This window comes from Drosophila arizonae, chromosome 4 (genome assembly GCF_054131065.1).
Source record: "Drosophila arizonae isolate 15081-1271.41 chromosome 4, UAZ_ARI_1.0, whole genome shotgun sequence".
In the NCBI taxonomy this organism is placed as follows: Eukaryota; Metazoa; Arthropoda; class Insecta; order Diptera; family Drosophilidae; genus Drosophila; species Drosophila arizonae.
The window spans coordinates 24,551,346-24,574,778 of record NC_142924.1 but is presented as its reverse complement, the minus strand read 5'-3'; the positions used below and the strand labels follow the sequence as shown (position 1 = coordinate 24,574,778).

At 39.0% G+C, this 23,433-nt stretch overlaps 3 protein-coding genes across 7 annotated transcripts in view; 1 reads left to right on the top strand and 2 right to left on the bottom strand.

Moving 5' to 3' along the window:
- Positions 1 to 2,925: 2,925 nt before the first annotated feature.
- FMRFaR (FMRFamide Receptor) overlaps positions 2,926 to 23,433 on the top strand; it is a 28,726-nt gene continuing 8,218 nt past the window's right edge. For 2 of the 5 annotated variants that reach the window (XR_016269702.1, XR_016269703.1), the window contains exons 1-2: positions 2,926 to 3,930; positions 12,599 to 17,703. Coding sequence is in view for 1 of the 5 variants with exons in the window: in XM_089466892.1 (XP_089323018.1) it covers positions 12,988 to 14,592 (1,605 nt within the window). In the remaining 4 variants the exon portion in view is untranslated. Of the gene's footprint in view, positions 3,931 to 12,598; positions 21,154 to 23,433 lie in introns of those variants that run through there. The other 3 variants (XR_016269705.1, XR_016269704.1, XM_089466892.1) reach the window with 3 other exon arrangements.
- LOC108612716 (uncharacterized) lies at positions 19,746 to 21,134 on the bottom strand. Its single transcript, XM_018005682.2, has 2 exons — positions 20,389 to 21,134; positions 19,746 to 20,055 (listed from the first exon to the last, which is right to left on the bottom strand). Exons 1-2 carry the CDS (start codon positions 21,132 to 21,134, stop codon positions 19,878 to 19,880), a joined length of 924 nt encoding a protein of 307 aa, XP_017861171.1. The 3' UTR covers positions 19,746 to 19,877.
- Positions 21,519 to 22,778, bottom strand: LOC108612707 (phosphoglycolate phosphatase). The gene is made up of 2 exons (XM_018005667.2): positions 21,875 to 22,778; positions 21,519 to 21,807 (listed from the first exon to the last, which is right to left on the bottom strand). Exons 1-2 carry the CDS (start codon positions 22,624 to 22,626, stop codon positions 21,615 to 21,617), a joined length of 945 nt encoding a protein of 314 aa, XP_017861156.1. The 5' UTR covers positions 22,627 to 22,778; the 3' UTR covers positions 21,519 to 21,614.

The window sequence follows — 23,433 nt, the reverse complement described above, 5'->3', positions numbered from 1 at the left end:
ATGCAAAAATGTATTGAACTTATTTTTGCTTAGGCAAGCTAATTGATGTTTTTCTCAGACTTCCAGCAGCTGTAAGAATCCATAAAAGGTAACAAAGTCTGGGATTTGCACTGTGGCCAAAATCGATTGAAAGTAAATCAAAAAGTGAGTTAGAAAGCTAAAGGTGGGGTGTAAATGCATGAACAGCATGTAAAGAAACTCGTTGCTCAGCAGTTAATTATCATATTATATTAGGTTGAAGGGAATATTGAAATTTGTCAAATTTTCTAAAGCCTAAGAAGCTGAAAACTTTTGCAGATAATTTGTTAAGTGCTTCATCAATATGTCAATAAGTACCTCCTACTTGTAAGAGAATGGTGAAGCTCAAAAGTTTCGGTTGGCACGCTCTTAAGAACTTCAAGATTAAAAGAAAACAATAAACAAGAAATAAGCACACGGCCCAGCAAGCAGCTGAATCTGCAATCGATTTTGCCGACTTGGCACGTTTTCAGTGGGCGTGGCGAGTGCCCTTCTGACTTAATGTGGAAATGAAGGCTTTGTGGATTCATGGTCAGCCTAACTATAATTGAGTGAAAGATGTAGACCTTATCGTTTCTGCGCGTCATATTGTAGACTCTAAGTTTTCTAAGTTAAGATTAAGTGAATTCGTAATGCAAGGGGTAGTAGTTCATTACTCTGCTTTAAATATTTACATTTCTAATATCAAATCTCTAAGTTCTTCATAATCGGGTGTAATAGTCACAAATTTAGCTTTCAATGAGTGAACCTAACAACGAGCAAGTATGCAATAAACATTAAATTAATTTCCTCGTTTAGAGGAAACACCGTAAAGTCAATTTCACTTTAACGGACGTTGTTGTTGTTGTTCTCGTGAATGAATAATTGTGCATTGCCGGCAACAAAACCAAGGGAGAGCGTTTACTTTGGGGGTTGCGGAAGACCCAATGCCCAAGCAAACATTTGACGTAGAGTAGCAGACTGTAGCCATGACGTAACTGTCCTTAGATATATATTCGTTAGAAGAAAATCAAGTATTTATACCCTGAACCCATTTTCAATGGGAAATCAGGGTATAATGGTTTTGTTGAAATGTATGTAACAGGCAGAAGGAGGCGTGGCAGACCCCACAAAGTATATATATTCTTGATCAGGGTGACGAGCTGAGTTGATTTGGCCCTGTCCGTCTGTCCGTCTGTCCGTCCGTCCGTCTGTCCGTCTGTCCGTCTGTCCGTCTGTCCGTCTGTCCGTATGTTTGAACGCGTCGATTTCCGAAGATATAAGAGCTAGAGACTTCAAATTTTTTGTAAAATGTTCGTAATTACAGCGCGGATATCGAGTTTATCATTAAAAATCGATAACTCATCCCAATATTTTTTTATCGATAAAAAACCTTATCGAAAACCAGTTATAAAATTATATCTTCTACACCTTTATTGCTAGAGTCTCCAAATTTTTAATGTATACTTACATGCAATTTACACAATTTCGGTTTTTGTTAAAATTTACCCCCACCCTTAAATTCACCCCCTCACCCTCACTTTTGTAAAAAGCGTATTTCAAATACTAGAGACTTGTGCTTTGGCAATTACATGCATATCCATGTTATAATCATAATCTGAAAGTTTCATGAAGATCGTACGTCCATAAAAAAAGTTATTAAACAATTAAGTTCTCATAGTAAGCGCACACTGCAGCCCATGCGTGTTTATGCGTGGGTGCTTGTGTGTGTATGTGTTTGTGTATGTGTGTGTATGTGTTTGTGTATGTGTGTGTGTATGTGAGTGTGTGTATGCGTTTATGTCTGTATGCGTGTGTGTGTATGTATGCCTGTGTGTGCGTACGTGTTTGTGAAAGATGCGAAAAATTATTGAAATAGCTAACACTCCAAGGGTTCAGGGGATCTCGTAGTCGAGCAGTCTCGACTAGAGCTTTCTTACTTGTTTTATAATGCTGTCAAGCTCGGGGCATTTGTTGATTATTACTATTGACTGTATTATGTTGCTGTCTCAATAAATTTTCGTTTCTATCATCAGCAAACAATTATACGATTTATAGGCCATTAAAAATATATTACGTGGCTTTACTCTAATAACTCATTCAATTTAAAATCATAAAAGAGAAAATAATAATAATCGAAGACAGTAATTGCAATTTCACGGGTGCTTCATTTGGGAAACAGTTGTTCCTTACCTCATGAGTAACTCCAATCAACCGCATTATCCGCCGATTCATTATTTTACCATTTGCCAGGAATGATGACATCACGAATGAAATAAAACTGAACTAGGTCAGCTAAGCACTCATCTCATCGAAATCTACTTGCACAATCAGTTCTTTTGAGCATTCGTCATCCTTCCCCAACACCTGGTAAAAAACATTCTTGTCTTTTAATTTTCTTGCTCACATTATTTAGTGGTTTTACTGATATGGTATATGAAATAAATTAGTAACAATCTTAAAAAACGAGATAAAGAAATTTTAAAAAATACCTAGTTTAAACATTTACAGCGAGCTTTCAAAATAAATTCCCCAAATAATCCCTAAATTGCAGATGATACTTAACTCGATTTCTTCATCTGACGCAGCTGCAGACGACTACTCGGCGTCTAGCTCTGCTCGAATAGTTTAAAAATAAATGTTTAATGACAGCGCCCATTCACTGTGTGTACAAAGTAGACTGCACATGGCAATTGCTTATAAATAGTCGCAGTCGTAGTCATGCAGGCCGCAGTGGCCTTTTACTTTTACTGCGCAACAATGTTGCATCAACATTCAGACGCACAGAACGCGTACTATAGAAATACGCAAATGGTTTTTATGAATGAAACACACACGACTGGCTGAGCAGTGGCCGAGCCTGGCAACATGGCGCATGCGTAATGGCACTCTCAATGTGACTTTGGCGGCAGTCGGAAAAACTAGAGAAACTCGGCTGGCGGCGCAGTTGGCTGTCAGCGTTCAACGTGGTCGTGCCCAACGTGGACCTGCCTCAGGGGTGCCACTCGAGTGAATTCATATTCTTGGTACATCGCCCGGTGACGATGGGTGTTTAAAAATATCACTTGCATTCTGCTGAGCAAGATGACAACATACAGCCAGTGAAAGTGAGAAAGAGAGAGAGCGAAGAGAGATAGAGTGAGAGAGCGACGAGCTGTGTGTAAATCAGTGAAAGAGCGACAGTGCGAAAGAGAGATAGAGTGCTGATATTCTTGTTTATATTGAAGAGAAATACAAATTAATCAAGAAAAAAAATATACTCAATATTTCAAATCGTTTGCAGATGCAACCAAACAAGTCTTTAAAAAGTGCAGCCGTTAAATTCAAAATGTGAAAAGTGCATCAAGTACTGGCAAATATATTCATGTTGTGATGTCCACAAATTAGCAGCTGCTAGCGAAAATATATATGAAATCAAGTAAATCAAATACTTATAAAAAACAAAAAGTGGAAAAGAAAATGTCTGCGAGCATCACATAAATTTATAAATAAATAAAATTAATATATATATTATCAGAGAGTGTGTGTGAGAGAGAAAGAGTGCGAGAACAAGCAGCAAATAATCATAAAAACCACACGAAATATTCAAAACGTGAAAACATATCAAGAAATTAGCCATCTCAAGCAAACGTAACCAGATTATGAGCACACGAAACCAAAATCTGAATGTCGTTGGTAACATGCCCTCATGTATGTATGGTCGGTGTAGGTAATTACCTATAAGAGATGCCAGCACTGATGCCCTGGCATTGATGCCTGTCATTTTTTATATAAAATATGCAAATGAGTCAACGCACCGTCGCCTGGGAATTCGAATCGCATCGCTTCAGTTGGCAAACAAAAAAATGCTGGAGCACACGGACCCGGAATACAGACAACTGATTCACACAAGCGGAGGCACAGTTTTCTGCATTGTAAATTAAATTCCCCAAGGTAACTTCATTAATCTTTAATAAAAAACGAGCCAGTCGGATGCACTCGACTGCTCAATACTTGTTTATAATTAAATAATAGTTTTCAGCAGGCAATAGGCTTCATAGGTATAAAAGTTAGTATATAGTTTACGTAAATTGTTTAATTTAAATACTTAAAAATTCAGCTTCAAATCCGTGAGTGAACTAAACATATGAAACTTCCTCTCACTCACCCTACCACCCAACACTTGAATATTCCGGTTTTCTTTTCATTCACGTTTCACTAGAAAATAAATTTTCTATAGCAAAAATTACCTGTTCAAAATTACCTTTTCTTAAAGCAGTGCCACTTAAGCTGAAACGAATTCTATGTAAACCTTGAATATCAACAAAAGACATCAATCAATATATTCTCATGTTTAGTTGTGTGAAGAAAGAAGTTTTTTGTAGCTAAAACTAAACCCATGATACTATTTGCATTATTAACATGTTTTTTTCCTACTAGCGCCCTTTATACGTTCGCTTAAAGCATTGCTGTTAATTTTTCGACTGGATTATTATTATATTATTATCAACTAATACTTTTCTTTAAAGCTTCTTCGCTATCAGTATAAACAGGCTGCTGAAAAAATATCAATTTCTTTAGTGCAATCGTTTTTTGCCAATCAATGAAACTGTAATTTGCTCCTTTAGCTAGTGTTTATTTAAAAACTTTCATAATGCAAGTAAGAAATTGTATTTGCTATTCATTTCATCAATTCCTTTTTGCTCTTTTATAATTTAACGTTTCATTAGGTGCCGGCAATTTTTACATTGACCTTCCCATCAGAAAACAAGTAAGAACGTTGCAGTCGGGCGTTACCGACTGCGGAATACTCATTCACATCCCATCAACAATTTAGTAGTTAAGTTTCGCTCTAATACTGTGGAATATACAGGTTTTTCAGACTTGTCACGCCTCTACTGGGCGTAGACACCTCATTTTTGGTCAGTTCTTAGAACGAGATAACGGTACCCTAACTGCAAAGTTTGAATGCTTACCCTAAAAAAATGTGAAAATTACAGGGTATTTTTCGATATGCCACGCCCCTAAAGAGGCGTAAAAATTATTTTTGGGGAATCGATAGAGGAGGCTACCAGTAACTCAACTATCCAAATTTGAAGCTTCTAGCTATTATACTTTAGGAGATATAAGCTTTTGCGGTTTGCCACGCCCCCTGTGGGCGGACATATATCCGACAAAACTTTTTGGTCTTGGGTGATCAGTCCGAGTATATATACAAAATTTGAGGTCTCTGCCATCAATAGTGTCCAAAATATAGGAGAATTTAAAAAATCACTATATCTTCAGGTCCGATTTGCCACGCCCCCAACGGGCGTAGACTTATAATTTATCTTCAGACTTTATAGAATCATACCATTAGCTGACGTGCAAAATTTCAGCATTCTAGGTTTACAACTTTAGGAGATACAGTTTTATCCGATTTGCCACGCCCCCAATGGGCGTAGATAAATCCGCCATAGCTTGTGATCTTGGGTGGTCAACGCGGACCTACATACCAAGTTTCAGCTTTCTAGCTCTTCAACAAACATGATTTCTGGTATATCGGAAAATGCATTTTCCGATTTGCCACGCCCCTAGTGGGCGGATCGGGAAAATTTTAACACTTTATAAATCGGAGATATACACGAGTATGTGTTCCAAATTTCAAGTCTCTAGCTTCAATAGCGCCGAAATAGATTGCGTTCATACGGACAGACGGACAGACGGACGGACGGACAGACGGACAGACGGACAGACGGACGGACAGCAAGACGGACATTGCACAAAACCAATATACTGATTCACTTTCGTGAATGAGTATAAAAATGAGATAATTCTCATAACATATTTTCAGCTTGTTTGTCATCTGAAACCCTTTTTTCCATCACATCAAAAATATTAATAATATTTTGTTCACATTTATCACAGATTTCTGAAGCTGTCGAGTGCTGTGAGAGAAATGTAATTTATATAACTTGATCCCCATGACAGTGACATATATGAAGGTTCAAGCTTTGATTTAAGATTAATTAAAATTTTTTGCCACATTGCATTTAATCCTAAAATCTTCAAAGCTGACAAAAAACAAATGTTTTTAAAATACAAAATGTGGAGAGAATATTTTATGAATTTAGCTTATTGCATTACACTGAATATATGTATATGTATGTGTATAAAGAATTTCATACCATTTAAGAATAAAGCTATGCTAACCTCACAGCGCAATAAAGTGATTAATATAATGAAATAAATTACTAAGATTCAATACTCATAATTTTGTTCACAATATAGTTTCGTATCCATTTGAGTTTTCAACTTCACCTGTTTTATTTTATCATAAATTATAATCTTGGATATTTGATTTTGAAGCAAATTGCAAATTTGATTTACCGACCGGCCTAAATATCTTTCCCCATATTTTCTGAATAAATAAACTAGAAGCAGTCGCATTAATTGCGTTAGCCCAAATACTATTTGCATATGCAAAGCACTTAATATTATTCAATCGAGAAAAGTGAAATGTAATCAAATACGAATAAATGTCTTAGGCTGGCGAAATTTTCGCAAATTGAAAATTAAGTAAACATAAACGTATGCACACGCACGTACACGTACTGCTGCCAGTCATTCGCACCCACTTGCAGGTGAAGAAACAAATATCTCCTTTGGAAATGTCTGAGGTGAGGGGAATGCTCAGCAGTCAATGAGGGCTGTGGGGGTCGCTGAGCCACAACCTTGATGCTGAGTGAGCGTGAGTGAGTGAGCTGCATTGCGATTTGTACGGGTGGGCACTTAATGTCGAGATGATTAAGTACACGCCGCATATCACGATGCAGCAGTCATTTACATAAAAGCCGGCAACATCATTTCAAAAATAACTGCGTCGCTATAATGGCTCTCGCAAAGCACATTCGCTGGGCTTCAGCCGACATGCACGGACTTGTACTTGTAGGCGGGCAGACAGAGCGCATAAAAGGATAATAGACGCACCCAGGCATAAATCAGCCGCTTTATGTGCCCTACGGTTGTTGGTGCTCTGTACTGTTATTCTGTCTGTCGTGCGTCTGTCGAGCACCTGCTCATTGAGCAATCAAATAGCTGCGCGAATTCACACAATTATCCCCACGAATGTGCGCTCCGATCCCTGATCCTTTGCATTCCGCGCATTGCAATGTCCTCATTAAAAGTGAAGCAAAGAAAGTATGTAAATTGAAGAATTACTTAAGCCAAACGCCACGCTCTTGCAAATTATAATGGCATTCGTTTTACAATTTGCTTCTATTTGCTTCGCCTTCGCTGAGAAAAAGCCTTGAAACTGTCAACTAAAAATATATCACAAGAATTTCTCTCTCTCTCCCTCACTCTCGCGAGTGTTGTTCTTCTTCTTTTGGAAAGCGAGTGCCGAGAAATATTATAATAATTATAATATCTGCTGTTTTCGTTTTGCGGTTCAGCATGCGTATACTCGATGCTCAGACTCGTGTCAGAGCATATCTCTTCGTACATTTTGTATGCTCTGCCACACGCTCCCAACAAACTATAAATTCTATACCTACCCATATACCATATATCCATACGCCCATATGCCATATACCTATACAGCGCATGCATTCATAAATTTCTCAACTATATTAGATACTGCCTCGACTGGCTGCCAGTCGACAACAATGCCTCCAAAATCGCTGATAAGTAAATTCTAAATGTGGCGCAGACACAATAGAATTAGCGGAGCCGATGTCCCCCAGCTAGTGGGGCTCGCATCATTTACAGCTGTCCAACGAGCCGTATAAATTAATATAGCTAAGCAGTTAATTAAACGAATTTAAGAAAAATTACCAAGAAAAGATAACGGCATAAAAATACGCGACCCACACACTGGCGACGATTGAAAGAACAATTTTATTTGAGTTTTGGCTCTCTTCTAATGAGATCTCAGTTCTGTTTGCTTATTGTTAACATTAAATAGTCAACAAAGTGTTTACTAAAATATTTTTAAATACCAACTATAATCAAAGGGAAAAGCAAATAATTAATTGATAATAAATATCAAACAATATTATATATACTTTTACAATTTGAATTTATAACAACTCATGCTGCTCTAATCTGGACTGGCTTTCGCCACGAGCAGATTTTCCAAATATTCCAGTTTCCCTTCTGTTTAGACCCAAAAATAAACGAAAACGCCCACGCAAATAAATATTTCGCTTTTTATTCCCGGACTAAATAGATTTTCTTGAAATTGTTAGTATGTTTATGAAGGTATAAAAACCAAATAAAAAACTTGCTGAATAGAAAACGCACTTAAAGCATTTAGCTAAAACTCTTCTGACTATTAATCTAAAAAATAGACTATAAGACTAGTCAATCTACATATATGAAGATAGATAGATGATATCAAGCTTTTATTTCGATCAAAGATGCTGCTTATTAAAATATATATAGTAGGGTTTATTCCTTATATCGATAATATATGGAACTAGACAGCTCTGAAAGTATATAAATGCAGCAAATTACTAAATATTCCGTTAAATACTCAAAAATAAATTTAAAATGAGCCATGCTTCACCTTTAGCATTTCTTTTTGCTTAAAACTGAACTTTTGCATTTATGCAGTGGGCAAGTTTTTGCCTTTGATTCATTATAATAAGTGCATGGAAAAAGTTGCATTTCTATAATTACAAATATAAAGCAAACGCCCGATGGAACCAAATAACCGCGATGTTGTTTACCAGTTGACACTGAGAACAAAAAGTGGCCAAAATATACATACATATATTATAGCAAATGCCAAAAGTTGCTCGCCCACACAAACAGAGAAGCACAAACAGACAAAAGAGCGCAAGAGAGAGAGAGAGAGAAAGAGAGAGAGAGAGAGTGAGATAAGCAGATAGTGTAAAAGAGTGAGAATAGACATAGGGCAAGAGCAGGTTGGGGCATTGGCACAGAAACGAAATGAAATGCAGACTGGCTGTCGCCTCGTTAGCCAGCCAGAACTATGCAATATAGTTTTTGGTCTCCGCTCTGCGAAACAGTAATGAAAATCCTTGCAGGACACGTTGCCAGTTGGAATGCCACATGCAAATATCTTGCTGAACAATTAAGCTCAGTGTCATTTTGGAAAAAATGAACATTAATTGGAACTGTTGTCGCTGGGGCTGCAAAAAGTCCCCCTACCCCTCTTCCTGGTTAACTAAGTCCATTCATGTGTGTGCCATGGGGTGAGTGTGAATCGCATATGTCTGATACCAGAATACATTGTAATGCGAACGAGGTCATTCATAAGCTTCTTCGCTCATTTACACAGAATTCCAGGGAAATTGGGTTTAATTGCTTTGACATTAGCAAGTAATTAGAAGTTGTAGATGGGTGGGTGAGCCCAATTAATTTATGAAATATCCAAATATCTCCTAATGTAGTTTAAAGTTGTGGTGAAATTAATATTAAATGAAATCGTTTAAAGTTTCTACGAAATGAAATTTCACTCCTTGTTTGAGTGCAGCATTCTGAGAACATAGTATAAATTTATTTTTGGGGAATTCTCTGTGTGTGCTAATACATTATTAATGAGCTGCCCAACAAGGTGAAAGCAGTTATGTGTCCCAGTGCATGTCTCTTCGCAATCAAAGTCGGGCTAATAAAGGCATGACTGCTTTGATAAATTGAGAATTCTCGAAATTACAAGGTTAATAACTTTTAAGTGCTTCTGAGAGAAATGTGCGAGTGTTGGATAATTAAATCTATATGTCTCATCTTCCATTTATAACGTACAGCAGACTCAAGTGTTGCGAATATTTTTTATTTTTTTATTTTTATTTATTTATTTTTTTTTTTTATCAAAAAACGAAAAGTAAAATCTGAACACCAAGTGTCAAGAAACAAAGAAACTAACCATGGCTGAGTCGAATTGGATAACTCTAACAAAAAAGCAACAGAGAGAAGCGAACAATCAAAATAATAATAAAAGTGAAGGGATCTCTGTCATGTCTCGCTACTGGACAGTGAAAAGTTGGGGCAATTGGCTAGTAAAGTGCCACATGGGTTGTGGTCCGTTAACGATGGCAAAGAAAATATGGAATTGGTGTCACGTGCACGTGGTCCAGCGAAAAGGGTTCCATTAAAACTAATTGGCATTCTAATTGCTGGACTCCCACTCCAGTGCGAGCCAACCGTAGCTGTAGCCGTTGCAACTGCCCACGCAGCAATCCAATTTGAGAATCTAATTGTTATAATCGCCTTTTGTGGACAAAAATGGAACTCGGCCGGAATAAAGCAGCGCTGATTCCCGTCGGTAAATGGGATGCTCAATAGCACCTGCTAGCCCTGAACTTCCCACCACCTAGCTAGCCACCTCCCACCTGTCACCTGGCAGTAGCCAGCAGCCACCTGCCATTTGCAACCTGCCAGCAGCAGATGCAAATCGTTGGGCATTTAACATGCCACGGGACAACAGTTTCAGTTACAGTTACAGCTACAGTTGCAGTTACTGCAGAAGCTCGACCACAGACGATTTACTGCAGCTGCTGAGAGATAACGAATGCCAAATGCAAAACACGCATACGTTGTGTTCTACAAGCCCCCTCGTTAGCATTGTAGTTGCACTGCGCTCTCGCCGCCACAGCTACAGCCACAGCCACAGCCACCACAACTACAAAAACAACATTTGCGTCAGTTGTTTTTCTTTTTTCTTTTTTTTTATGCCTATTTTGCCAGTAGCCACAAATCACGCCGCGAACTCTGCATTAAGCTAAGAGCTGCCATGTGTTAAATTGATTTGATTATACGATAGACGCGCGGACCGCCGAGAAGCCAATAAATAAACATAAATATAAATGTGTATACACCATCGATATCGACACAAATTTGTAGAGAGGGTATCATCAAGTTGTCTTATATGTAAGTCATGAAAATAGGCCTGGGGAAGTGGGGGGAAAGAGAGCCAAACATTCAATGTAAACAGCTTTAGCATTATTAACCGAAGACAGCCTTAAAAAAATGGGGAAATATAGACTAATTTTGATTAATAATTTAATTAATTTTGACTTAGATTAAAGACTTTTTTTATTAAGTGCGAGAAGTTCATTCTCCCCCTGGAGACTTTAAGAGACAGCAATCCACACATTTAATGTAAGCAGTTTTAGTATTGTTAACCGAAGACCATTTAGTTTTGTTTTATTAATGTTAATTTTAAAATATATATATATGTATTAAAATAACTAATTTGTATCAAGTGCAGCCCATCTGCGAGTCGTTCATTCTCCACAGTCGTAATTTTTATGTGTTTTATTATTATGTGCGCGTGCTTTGCTTGATTTGTTGGCCCAAATGCTGTGTTGACGGGCTGGCTGACAGGGTGCGAGGGGTCCACTTACACAGGTGAACGCGGGTGTCTGGTGGATATTATCCGGGCACTTTAATTTGATACATGTGTAAAAAGCTGGCGTAATAAAATTATATAGTTCATTGCGTATATTTCGCTGTTACATGTATTGTCTCAAGGATGTCTACAGCTACTACGAATTGATAAGAAAGGGTTAACCAATGGTATTCTTTTTATGAAGGCATAGATACATGAATTTGAATTAACATTATACATTAAAATGATTATGTGGAGCTCGGTAACATAATTTGTTGCCATATATATACTTCTTACGAAAAAAAACATGAGAAGTATGAGTATAACAATTTTGTTAATTTTGTATTTTATTTAACAATAAGTTTACTAAATAAAATCGAAAAATGCCTCTGGAATATGTGCATATACATACATTCGATCTGACATTTAATTTCATTTACTTTTCTCTATTAAAACTAATCGATAACCTGGATATTGAAGTAACTGAGATAGATTTCAGCCGTTTTTAGTGATACTCAAACATTAAAGTGAGCATTGTTAAAGGAAGTTCTTAAGGAAGTTTAAAATGAAAGAATGAAAGCTATTCTGTAAAAAGTGACTTGTCTAAAGAGTTGCTTAAATATAAGGAAGAGAGATTAGTAGTTCAACAAATAATCTTTCTTCCTCAGACTTAAGCAACAAATATCTGAATAACAAAAAGCTTTTAAAAAAGTTTAAAGCTGTTTGCCTGGCTAAGATTAGAACTTTGTGGTAGCTTGCTAAGCAAATTCAGGACAGTTAGAGCATCTGGCATCATTCAGATATATAGTGCTCACTCTTTGATTCTACGCATCAAAGTCTGTTGAAGTATTTTAGCTGCTAGGACCTATTAAAATATGTATATATAAAAAATTTAAGAAAATATTTATTATAATTACTATTATCATTGTTTTTATTATTATTATTATTCTTATTATTAGTTTGTTCTTATATTGATATTTATTAAATATTGCTTCGTTTTCAATATAAGAAAATGAAGTATCTTTTGCATTAAAACACCTTTCAATACTTTAAGTCCAATTTAATGTTGTTGTAAATATTGGATGCTTGAGGAAACCCAATCAATATATTTATAAATGAACTACTGGAACAAAGTTTGCTCTACTCTTAGTTGCTGCACCAATTGCTGGGCAAATAAGCAAAAGTCGAGCCAAAAAGTTTCTTCCTGAATTGAACGATACACAATCACCTGGCCAAACAAAAGCCTTGTACTAAAAGTCCTTCTATTTTTCATTTCCTCTCTTTCAGCTTAAAGTGTCAACGACAACGACAACAACAACAACAACAACAACAACAACAACAACAACAACGACAACTACTACTCCTGCTACTGCTACTGGGCTATTAAAAGCTCTGCGCTCTGTGTGAACCATAAACGGAAAGGCAAGCAAGGAGCTTTCTACGCAATCTCTCAGTCACCCTCACTCAATACCGCGTGTGTGTGTGTATGTGTGAGAGTGTGTGCGAGTGTTCAAGTAAGTGTGCACAGGTGTGAACACACAACAATAATAAGCAGAACAAACTATTACAGCGGTCAACGAATTTATGTTGCGGCCAGAGTTGTTGCTGGATAAAAGTTTAAATGCCAGGAACAGTTGCCAGCTAGCCGCAAATAGATCCCAAATAGAAAACTTTCGATGAGCGGCGCAACGGAGCGGCTGCTGCTGAGCCTGCAGCAGCCAGGGTCAGGTGTAATGCCCCCATCGGCATCCGGCGACTACGACTGGGCGCCCATCAGCGACGATCAGTTCCTGGCCAGTGCGACCGGCCAGCGCATTGAGGAGACAGCGCGCTATGATCTAACGGACTCCGTGGACGGCACTTTGGCCCCGGTGCTGTTCAATGCGAGCCAGCGATTGCTGAATGCCAGCTATGAGGCGCAGAACGAGAGCGCGGATCTAGCGTGGCTGCGCGAATGTGAGCTGGTTTACAATCCGCAGCTGGAGAATAATTGCATCGAGTTCTGGGTGTGCGGCGTCATACTCAACATTGTTGGCGTTCTGGGCATACTGGGCAATGTGATATCAATGATAATTCTGTCCCGTCCGCAGATGCGCTCCAGCATTAACTATCTGTTGACTGGTCTGGCGCGCTGTGACACGGTGCTAATTATTAGCTCCATGCTGCTGTTTGGCATACCCTCCATTTACCCCTACACGGGCCACTTCTTCGGCTACTACAACTTTGTGTACCCGTTCATATCGCCGGCGATGTTCCCCATCGGCATGATCGCCCAGACGGCTAGCATCTATATGACCTTCACCGTCACCCTGGAGCGCTATGTGGCCGTCTGCCATCCGCTGCGGGCGCGTGCCCTCTGCACCTATGGGCGTGCCAAGATCTACTTCATAGTGTGCGTCTGCTTTGCGCTCGCCTACAACATGCCTCGCTTTTGGGAAGTGCTGAATGTGAGCTACCAGCTGCCCAACACGACCATCGTGCTGCACTGCATCAGGCCCTCGGCGCTGAGGCGCAACCCGACCTACATAAATATATATATACACTGGTGCTACCTGATTGTGAATAACATAATTCCCTTTCTCACGCTGGCCATACTCAATTGCCTGATCTACATGCAGGTCAAGCGCGCGAATCGAGAGCGCCAGCGGCTTTCCCGCTCGGAGAAGCGTGAGATCGGTCTGGCTACGATGCTATTGTGCGTGGTGATTGTGTTCTTCATGCTCAATTTCCTGCCGCTGGTGCTGAACATCTCAGAGGCGTTCTATAGCGTCGTCGATCACAAGCTGACGAAAATCTCCAATCTGCTGATCACGATCAACAGCAGCGTCAACTTTCTCATTTACATCATATTCGGCGAGAAGTTCAAGCGTATTTTTTTACTCATTTTTTTCAAGCGACGCCTGAGTCGTGACCAGCCGGATCTTATACACTACGAGAGCTCAATTTCGAACAACGGCGACGGCACCATGAACCATCGCTCATCCGGCCGCTTCTCACGGCACGGCACGCAGCGGAGCACCACGACAACCTACCTGGTCACCACCGGAGGCAGCAGCTCACTGAACAGCGTTCGGCTCACCCAAGTCTCCGGGTCGCCCGGCCTCCTGCAAATCAAGCGGAATCGAGCACCGTCGCCCGGCCCAGTCGTCTACTATCCAGGTCCACGCGAAATGCAACGCTCCGTCTCCACCACGAACTCGACGACAAATAATAATACGGCCCTGGGCTACGACTGGACCGTGGATGGCAAGAAGCTGGGCCACGTCTCCTCGGGCTTCTGAGCTATCCATAGTAGTGTACATAATGTAGATGATAGTTTCCTAGTCACTTATGTAAATATATACATACTTCTCTCTATATATGTATATACGATATATACTTACTATATATAAACTAAGCGCGCCAAGCGTCGCGTTACTTTGTGATAAGCGTTATGTGTTGCTATGTCCTTCTCTATACTCCACTTAAAGACACCACAAAACACACAGTACAGCAAAAATTTGAAAGAAAACACTCACTCAACTCTGAATAGTTCACAAGTCACACAACATTTATTTCGGCAGTTCTCCAAATGAAAGACTGAGCTTAGATGAACATCTGTAGAGTAATATGAGCAGGATTAAATAGTTTGCGGCTCAATAGGTGTAAGAATAACAAGGCGGAGAGAAATCGACTACTTAATACTCCCTCACAGTCTTAATACTGATACTTCTATCTATGACAGATCCTGGAGGAATATGACCTATGACCTATTATATATATATATATATCTGTTTATAAAATAAAACTTTTCTGAATTTAAATGAAGTAAAATAATATGCTAATCAAAGAACATACATAAAACCTTAACTCAAGGATCATCAAGAATTTTAAATAAAACAAATTCATCCATACATGCAACCGCCCCAAATAGAGCAGTTTGGTTTTTAGACGCTGAGCTCCCAACTGTTAAGATACAGATACATAATTTTTGATTAATCACTCAGAGGGCTCACGTTCCAAAACTATGAAAAATATGCTATATTTGGATATACCAGGTCTTCAGTTAGCCGTAAATCAATTATAAATATTTTCTACCGCCAAAACTTCAGAAAGTTTAAATTTGTCCGACTTTACCCAATGAATATAGTGGGTGTTCATTTCTTAATAATAACAGTAATGCTCGTGCCAAATTTGTCACGCCCTCAACGAGTGTAAATATGTATGCACATCGAAATCTTTTATGTAGAGTGTTCCCATGAGTATATATCAAAATGATTTGCTTCATACGGAAAGGCGGGCAGAATGCAAATAAATAATATCATTTTCATTTTGTAAGCAATTATCACATACATACATATATACACATATATATACACCCCGCAACTGCAATATATATATAAAATTATATGTATAAAATTATAGTTTGAGTAGAGGCAAGCGTCCATGATCTAACTATTACGTCCTCGATATGTGATACTATCCCAAATCATTATGTCAAAATTTCTTGAAGCCGTCTGATAAACTTCAAAACATTTTTGAATTAAGAGTTCTCTTCAAACTTTCTGTATTAATTCATTGAGCTCAAGCGAACCAAATTTGAGAGCGTAATACAAATTTTTGCTGTACTTTAAGGAACCAAACTACACACATAATTAATCCTTTCATTTTGAATTTCTTTTTTATGACTTTCAGTTCAGTTCAATCAATTGAATTTATTTCAGTTTTGCAGTAAATTGAGTTGTGAACCTTTTTTATACACCCACGCTGTAGATTAATGCCCAAGTGGAAGACCATAAACCAGAGCTGACCCGGGCCTTTGGCCAGCGAAACTTTTATTTATTAGGACCAACTTTTTGCCTTTAATTAAATATACTTTCCAATGCATTTTTCAACGAACTTGATAAATGATTTTTTTTTTTTTTCTTTTTATTTTGTTTCTTTTTTTATTTTACATTTCGTTTGGGCTGAAATTATAGAAAACTTTTTCATTTTGTTATCGATAGCAGTTCATATATTTTTTTGGAGGGGGCTTTTGAGTCGACGTTGTAATATGTCAAGTTGTCGGAAAAGTTAACTCAAAGTTCGTCGGTAAATTCAATAACATTAATTCTTTATTACTTTTATCTCTGCCAATTTGCGAAAAGAAACTCAAAGTAGCTCAATTTAAGACGTACACTTAAACAAAACACACACACTTTGCTATGGTAAAAGACATTTTCAGGTGTTCATAAATAGAATTTATTCAACTAACCTCCCAACAGAAAAACAAAAACATCGTTGCTTTTGTATAAATATAATTAATTAACTGAATTTGTAAATATTTCCTATATGATAATTATATAGTCAATGCAAAGCATATATTATACATCAAATATGAAGAGATTGCAGTTTAAAAATTACAATTAAATGTAGCATTAGTTTAGTTTTAATTAAAAATCAATTTAAACTCAAGTTCAATATTTGCTCCTGAGATTCAATAAAGAAAAAAAAACTTCAATAATTGTGAGAACTCACACCCAAGACTTTTACTGAACCAGACACTTTTCATTTTCATTTTCATTTCGAGGAATCGCTAATATAATATGTCATCGTCGACGATTAATTCAATTGCAATTGTGAATGTGTATTTCTAATGGCCACTTAACATTCAATTTATAAGACCTGGGGCGTGGCCAAGAAGTGCCAGCCTCCATGAAACCGGAGCCTAAGCGGATTATGTGGGTGGCACTTAGCACAGAGCTTTGTGCATTTGGCTATGCTAAGCACGTGGCGAGAGCTCAGAGTTTATGTCGCCGACACGGCAGGACACAAGGGAAAATCCTTACAATAATCAGAAACGAAAATGCCATGATGAACGGTCAAATACCCTGCCTAGATAGATTAAGTAATTGAATAGCAAGCACTAGGCATTGCAGAAAGCAAAGCAAAATACCCTATAGCTAGTAGTATTTAGTATCTCAAAACTTATGTCGTCAAAGAAAAAAAAAAAAGCAATATCTATAGGACATAGAGAAATCGATATCCTAAGCATGGCTAACATGAAATACAGTGCTAAAAGTCAACAACATGAAGGAGGCTTTATTTAGCTAGTGAAATGTATCATTTCCACAGCTCTGCATCTCAGCTTATGCACTTCCTTCTTCTTCTAAAACTTACGCTCTCGTTCTTCAATATTTCTTCTTCTTCTGCTTAGGCAATTCACGATCATCGCACTCACGTCAACTATCGACAGCCTCATAGCTATCGATATGGTTAAGTATCAATGTGTATCATGAATATCTATTACAAAAAAATACTATTTTTATTATAAATAACTTTCTATGCGGATTATATAGTAAAAACAAGAATATAAGAATAACTGTGAACCCGCAAACACCCTACAGCGTGAATTACTATGTATATATAATCAGGTGAGTGTGAGTCGTGCCTCTGCTCCAGCAGGTGCTTTGAGCTAGGGGATAATCACGCCAATTGAAGTACGAGCTGTGCGCGGACCTAGGCCATGAGCAGCAGCAACAGCAGCAGCAGCAACAATCTGAATCAGAACAAATGCACAACTAATTAAAATCTGTCGATTTATGCGAACGAGCTTCCCTCCAACTACAGTTAAGCACTTTGGCACGTTTATGGATGCGCCCAGAAATGTGCTTTGAAAATTTGGCCACAGATTGAAAATGTTTGCCTCTGGCAGCAGCAACAAAGGCGGTTCGCTTTAGCTTTCGCTTTCGCGTTTGCTTTTGCTTTTGTGGAAATTTTGTTATGCCTGCCACAGTCGAGTGTGGCCTGGCTTTGTGATAAAGACAATAAATCAGCTTGGATAATGTCAACAGTGAGCTGAACGAGAGCCCACAAAGCACAAACACACAAAAAAAAAAAAAAAAAAAAAAAAAAAAAAAAAAAAAAAATAGCAGCCAGACAAACCCAAGAGTCGAGTTATTTTTAGTGCTGATGACTTTGAATTTTGCCAACGGATTCTAAACAGTTTGATGTGTTTTTAATGCTATGAGGATTATCGGGCTCTGCGTTAGGCAGATGATGATGAGTTCATGCCGCAATTGTTGTTGCTGTTGTCCTTGCTCTGTTGTTTGGCCAACAGCTTGGGGCTATGCTGGAACTGGTTTGGGTTTGTTTTGGGGGTTGGCTATACTCCAGCTATTGACAAACGATATCAACTTGCACTTTGTCACCAGCTTTGATGCTTCACGAATAGTGTTGACCCCGTCAGGGTGTTGTCAAATTAATTAACTGTCTTTGTCAGAGACGAACACATGGCATCTGCTGCACAGCTTCAAATTTAATTAATCTTGGACATTTGGCTTCGCCATGTTCAACTTGTAAGCGTCGCCAAGTTCTTTGACAACTCTTGTTTAGTTCTCAAAGCATTTTCACCGAAACTACGAAACCCACAAAACATTGCCGAGGCAAACTCGATTTCCTGCCTCCCAGGACTCTACTTTACGCCAACCACAATGGCTCGACTATCACCGACCGAGATCTTAACTACCCTGCGGCTGCTGTACAGCAGGATTCAAGTTTAAGTAGAGCTGCGTCTCTGGGCAATCCGCAGTTGCGCCCATACAATTAGCTTGTAATGCTCGCAATTACATTACAGCCCATTTCCATGGTTGCTTGGCGGTGTGTGGCATCTAGCGAACCAGAGCCGAAATATAAACAAGGTTAAGCTAACAATGACACAATTCTGTGCGTAGCACATGGCGCGTGGGTGCTAAGCAAAAAAACAACAAGCCCTAAAAAAACAGCTGAGTGTGCGGCATATGTGTTAAAATTATCCTACCGAAATAGCGGAAAAAACTAAAAAATTGTAACCGACAAGGCAATTCTCTACTCCCAGTAGTTGGTATCTGACTTGGAGTCGGTAACAATTTACTACAGCAGAGTTACATATCTAATATGCATACTCAGTCTCATAGCTAGTGGGCTCACACAGTCTCTAAAATTCACAGGGTATCAAGCAAACAAAAAAAGACAACCACCGAGTATACTAATCGCACGTGGCGTCTTTTGCGACAAGAGTGCTACAGCTTTTGCAGGCAATATTTTTTAATGCCGCTCACAGCTGTAGGCCACAGTGGGCACTGGTCATTGAAGGGCTTTATTTCTGTGCACGGCGATAAGCGCTTGAAAAACGCGCCGTCTGACCCGGGCAGAGAGGCAGACAAGTGGCGGCCTAAGTGGTCGGGTGTGAATGACGAGCAAGAGGTTACGGTAAAGCACCGCACCACCACACCATCGCACCAACCGTAGGCGACACAATGGCAGGCATGGCATGCCGTTGACAGTGTGTTGAGCTTTGCGGTGGGGCTCACTTCTGACTGCACTTGTTCCAAGTTTTGACAAGGATTCCACGGCCAGACAAACGCTGTGGCCAGCGAGACAAAGAAAACAAAAAGGGAAAAGTGAATGAATCTCAATTCTCCAGCTATCGGGGCTATTGGAAAAATATTGATTTATTGTCTGAATACTAATTTCACATATCAATGCAGGCCAACTGAAGCGAGAGACGAGCTTACAAAACACAACACACACATCACTCAATATTGATTCGTCTATAAATCGGTCTACGCTAAAGATACTCAATTATATCACAGAGTCTGGGCAAATATCCATCTGGCACTAAACGCATTTGCTTCTTTTGCCCTCTATCGCGTATCCTTTCCACTTTCTCCAATTCTGTGACACCCGATCCCACAAGAATTGACTGAAATCCATTGTAATTGGCAAATTTTATATCGGTTTCAAGTCTGTAAAGAAACAAAAGATTTATATTATATAAAATTTTTCTATTACATATAGATTAGAAGAGTTTGAAATATAATTATTTATACAAAGCAGGAATATTTTCTTATTTGTTTTTAAGCTACGTCGAGCTGGAGTAATTTATTAAAATCTTTTTTTTTTCCAAATAACGCAAATAATCTCGTATAAGACGTAACAGATTAGAATAAAAGCCCAGTGATATTTTTCTGGCTTCTTTTAAGCAAGGTCTCCTAACTAGGATACTCCTCAGACTTAATTAGATATGCTAAGTCAAGACGAACTATGTTAATTTATAAATTTATGGATCTCTTACTTACGTGTCGCCGATCATCAGCGTAGTTGCTGGATTGATAGCTCCGCTCTCGATGGGCTCTCGGACAATCCAGGGGTTTGGCTTGCCAAGAATGAGGGGCTTGCGTGAAGTTATCGTCTTAACTAATGCTATCATGGCAGCCGCGCCGGCTAGAACGCGATTATTGCCAATGGGATAGGCAGCATCCAGGCAGCAGCCGAGGAACAGAATTTGAGGATTTCTCAAATAGTGACAGGCTCTAATAACACTGCACATATTAAAGCTGTCATCGCGGCCCACAACAACGGCACCCACATCTTCGTCTACCTCCATCTCAAGGGCGAAATCCCGCATAGACTTTTCAATCTTCTCATTTCTGAATTGAAACGCACATATATTCACGTCTGCCAGCTCCTCGATAATGCCGACCCCTCCCACAACGAAAACCTTTTGCTGAAAGTTCTTGCTGCTCAGAAAGCTGGCAACGGACTTCCCCGAGTTAAGCACGTGATCTTTGTGCACATTAAAGCCGAAATCGCGAGCCTTTAGCCTAATCTTTTCGCTGCACAAGCACGAGTTGTTCGTCACTATAAACGTGTTGCGTCCAGTATCTTGAATTGCATTAAAGGCCTCGACGGAGCCGTCAATAGCTTTGTCAAAGTGCCACAGCACACCATCAGCATCGCAGATAATAGTCTCAAAGCCGTTCAGCCACTGGCGCACCCGTTGGATGGATAAGGTAGTAAGGTTGGTGCAGGTCTGCTTGAACATGTTTGATCTTAAAAATAAACCTACTACATTCAAAGGAAATAAAAATTTGAATTTTTGAAATAATTATCTGCGAGCACTCGATAGGTAACAAATAGGAGTGCTATCCGTTTTTGCAAGTGCACACAAAGAAGCAACACTATCACATTTACACCGTTAAACGAAAAATTTAACTTATGAAATAAAAACCAAAAATTGAAATTACTTTAAATAATACTTTAATAAAAAAGCTGAATAAAATCTTGCAAGTAAACACATGGGCTGAAATGTATTATTCGATAACTATTTCATTTCAATTTGGAATAAGTAAGAAAAGAAAATGATTTGATTTTTAATATCTAAATAATTCAATGAAAACTATCGTTGGTTGAATTAATCGAAGAGAAATTATCGAGTAGAGTCCTAAAAGCCCTGGGCTGTTAGTAGAGTTTATCAATTGTCAGTTTATTAACGGCTAACAGTTCTCTAGTATTTTTGCTGAAGTCAACGATTTTTAGATGGCAAAAACTTTAATAAGTCGGAAATACTGGGCAGGAAAAGATCGGGAATCTGTCGGTACATCATTGGATCCTTGGACTTCTGCGCTTTAGAGACATCGTCAAGGGTCGTGTTCCCAGAGCCCACCAGCAGAGTTTGAAAGCCGCAATTATAGCCGAACAGAATATCAGTGTACAAGCTACAAATAGAAGTTAAAATATTTAATTAGTTCAATCGAATGCCAAATAATCGGTGCAGTAGCTTACGTGTCGCCTACCATGAGGGTGCGCTCCGGTTTGATAATGCCCTCCCGCATCAGATGCAAGCACATGAGGGCATTGGGCTTGCCGCAGGTGAAGGGCGGACGATTGGCTATTGCCTGCACGGCGGAGACCATGCTGCCAGCGCCAGGGATGAAGAGGTCCGAGTTGACGGCAAGCGCTCGATCTTGGTTGGTGGCCAGGAAGATTACTTTTGGGTTGCGCAAATAGCAGCAGGCTTTCGTCAGCTTCACCACATCGAAATATTGATCGATGCCCACCGCCACAGCACCCACATCTGGATCCATGGGCATGTTTAACACTTGATCGCGCAAAGAAGCGCCTTCCAGGGGGCGTTCCTTGATGGGTATAGATTCAATGCCCACATCCTTCAACTCATCAACGATGCCCTGACCCCCGATGATGTACACCTTTCTCTTGAATCCACGCTCCTTTAGATAGTGGGCCAATGCCCACGCTGAGGAAATAATCTCATTCTTTTCCACGATAATGCCCAATCTCACGGCCTTGTCGAACAGTTGTTGCCGCGACCATGCCGAATGATTGGTGCAGATGAAAGCCCGTTTCCCCATTGCCCGCAAGGCATTGAATGTCTCCGGAGCTCCATCTACCGGATTGTCGAACCTCCAGAGAACACCGTCCGCATCAAAGATCATCGCGTCGAATGTTTTCATCCACTGCTGAATACTAAACTTGTTCAAGGCAAGCAGCTGACAGACACCCTTTCTGAACGGCATTATGCAATTTGTTCTGTAGTGACTTCGTGTAGTAAAATGGAACAATGAGCATTTCCTTTCAACGACTTGAATTTATTTGTGATTTGAATGGACAAAAAACCTGGGTTGCTATTTGTTGAATAACTGAAATGTACAATTCTACTAAATATATATTTAGGAACTTTTATTATTAAGTCAAGGAAATATGCTAATCACGAATCGAATTATATTATATGAGTTTAGATAGAGTCTGGTAGCCTATATATTACGAATCGCTTAAATGTGGGATTTTTAAGCTTAATTTTTATACCGAAATACATGTATCAATGGAACTTATAAAAGGTATACCACGCCTTCTTAGGCGGGACAGAGTTGATAGTTCCTTCATTCAGATTTTGAATAGGAATATGAATATGGAACATCTTCTTTCTCCTAATGAATGGACTTCCCACCCAAATTTACAAATACTAACGATTGTCCTAATGATGACGTGATAAATATATTCAATCTGGGTAATCTGCTAGAGATCGTATATATCAATGTGCTGCTTTCAATATATGTACATATGAATATATAAAAGAAGCGTCGAATATTACCTCTTGGCGATGTTCAGATTATCTCACATTCGAGAAATCCCCTAGAGTTTTCTCACTTAATTATAAATGGTTTTATACCACTACAGGGATCTGCATATTTATCCTCAGCGTGTTCTTGCAATTAAATATTGGTGCACCTAATATTGGATTACAATTCCCAAGTGGTTAATGTCAATGTAAATGTCACTCATTTTGCAAATGGCGGCTGCTTCGGCACTCTGAGCAGTCTAAA

Bases quoted from the DNA above. Each gene is read 5' to 3' on its own strand.
- LOC108612716 (XM_018005682.2), bottom strand. From the start codon at position 21,134: ATGTTCAAGCAGACCTGCACCAACCTTACTACCTTATCCATCCAACGG. The intron at 20,056-20,388 runs GTAAGTAAGAGA...GTTTCTTTACAG, and splicing joins ACGCTGATGATCGGCGACAC to ACTTGAAACCGATATAAAAT.
- LOC108612707 (XM_018005667.2), bottom strand. From the start codon at position 22,626: ATGCCGTTCAGAAAGGGTGTCTGTCAGCTGCTTGCCTTGAACAAGTTT. The intron at 21,808-21,874 runs GTAAGCTACTGC...TTCTATTTGTAG, and splicing joins ACCCTCATGGTAGGCGACAC to CTTGTACACTGATATTCTGT.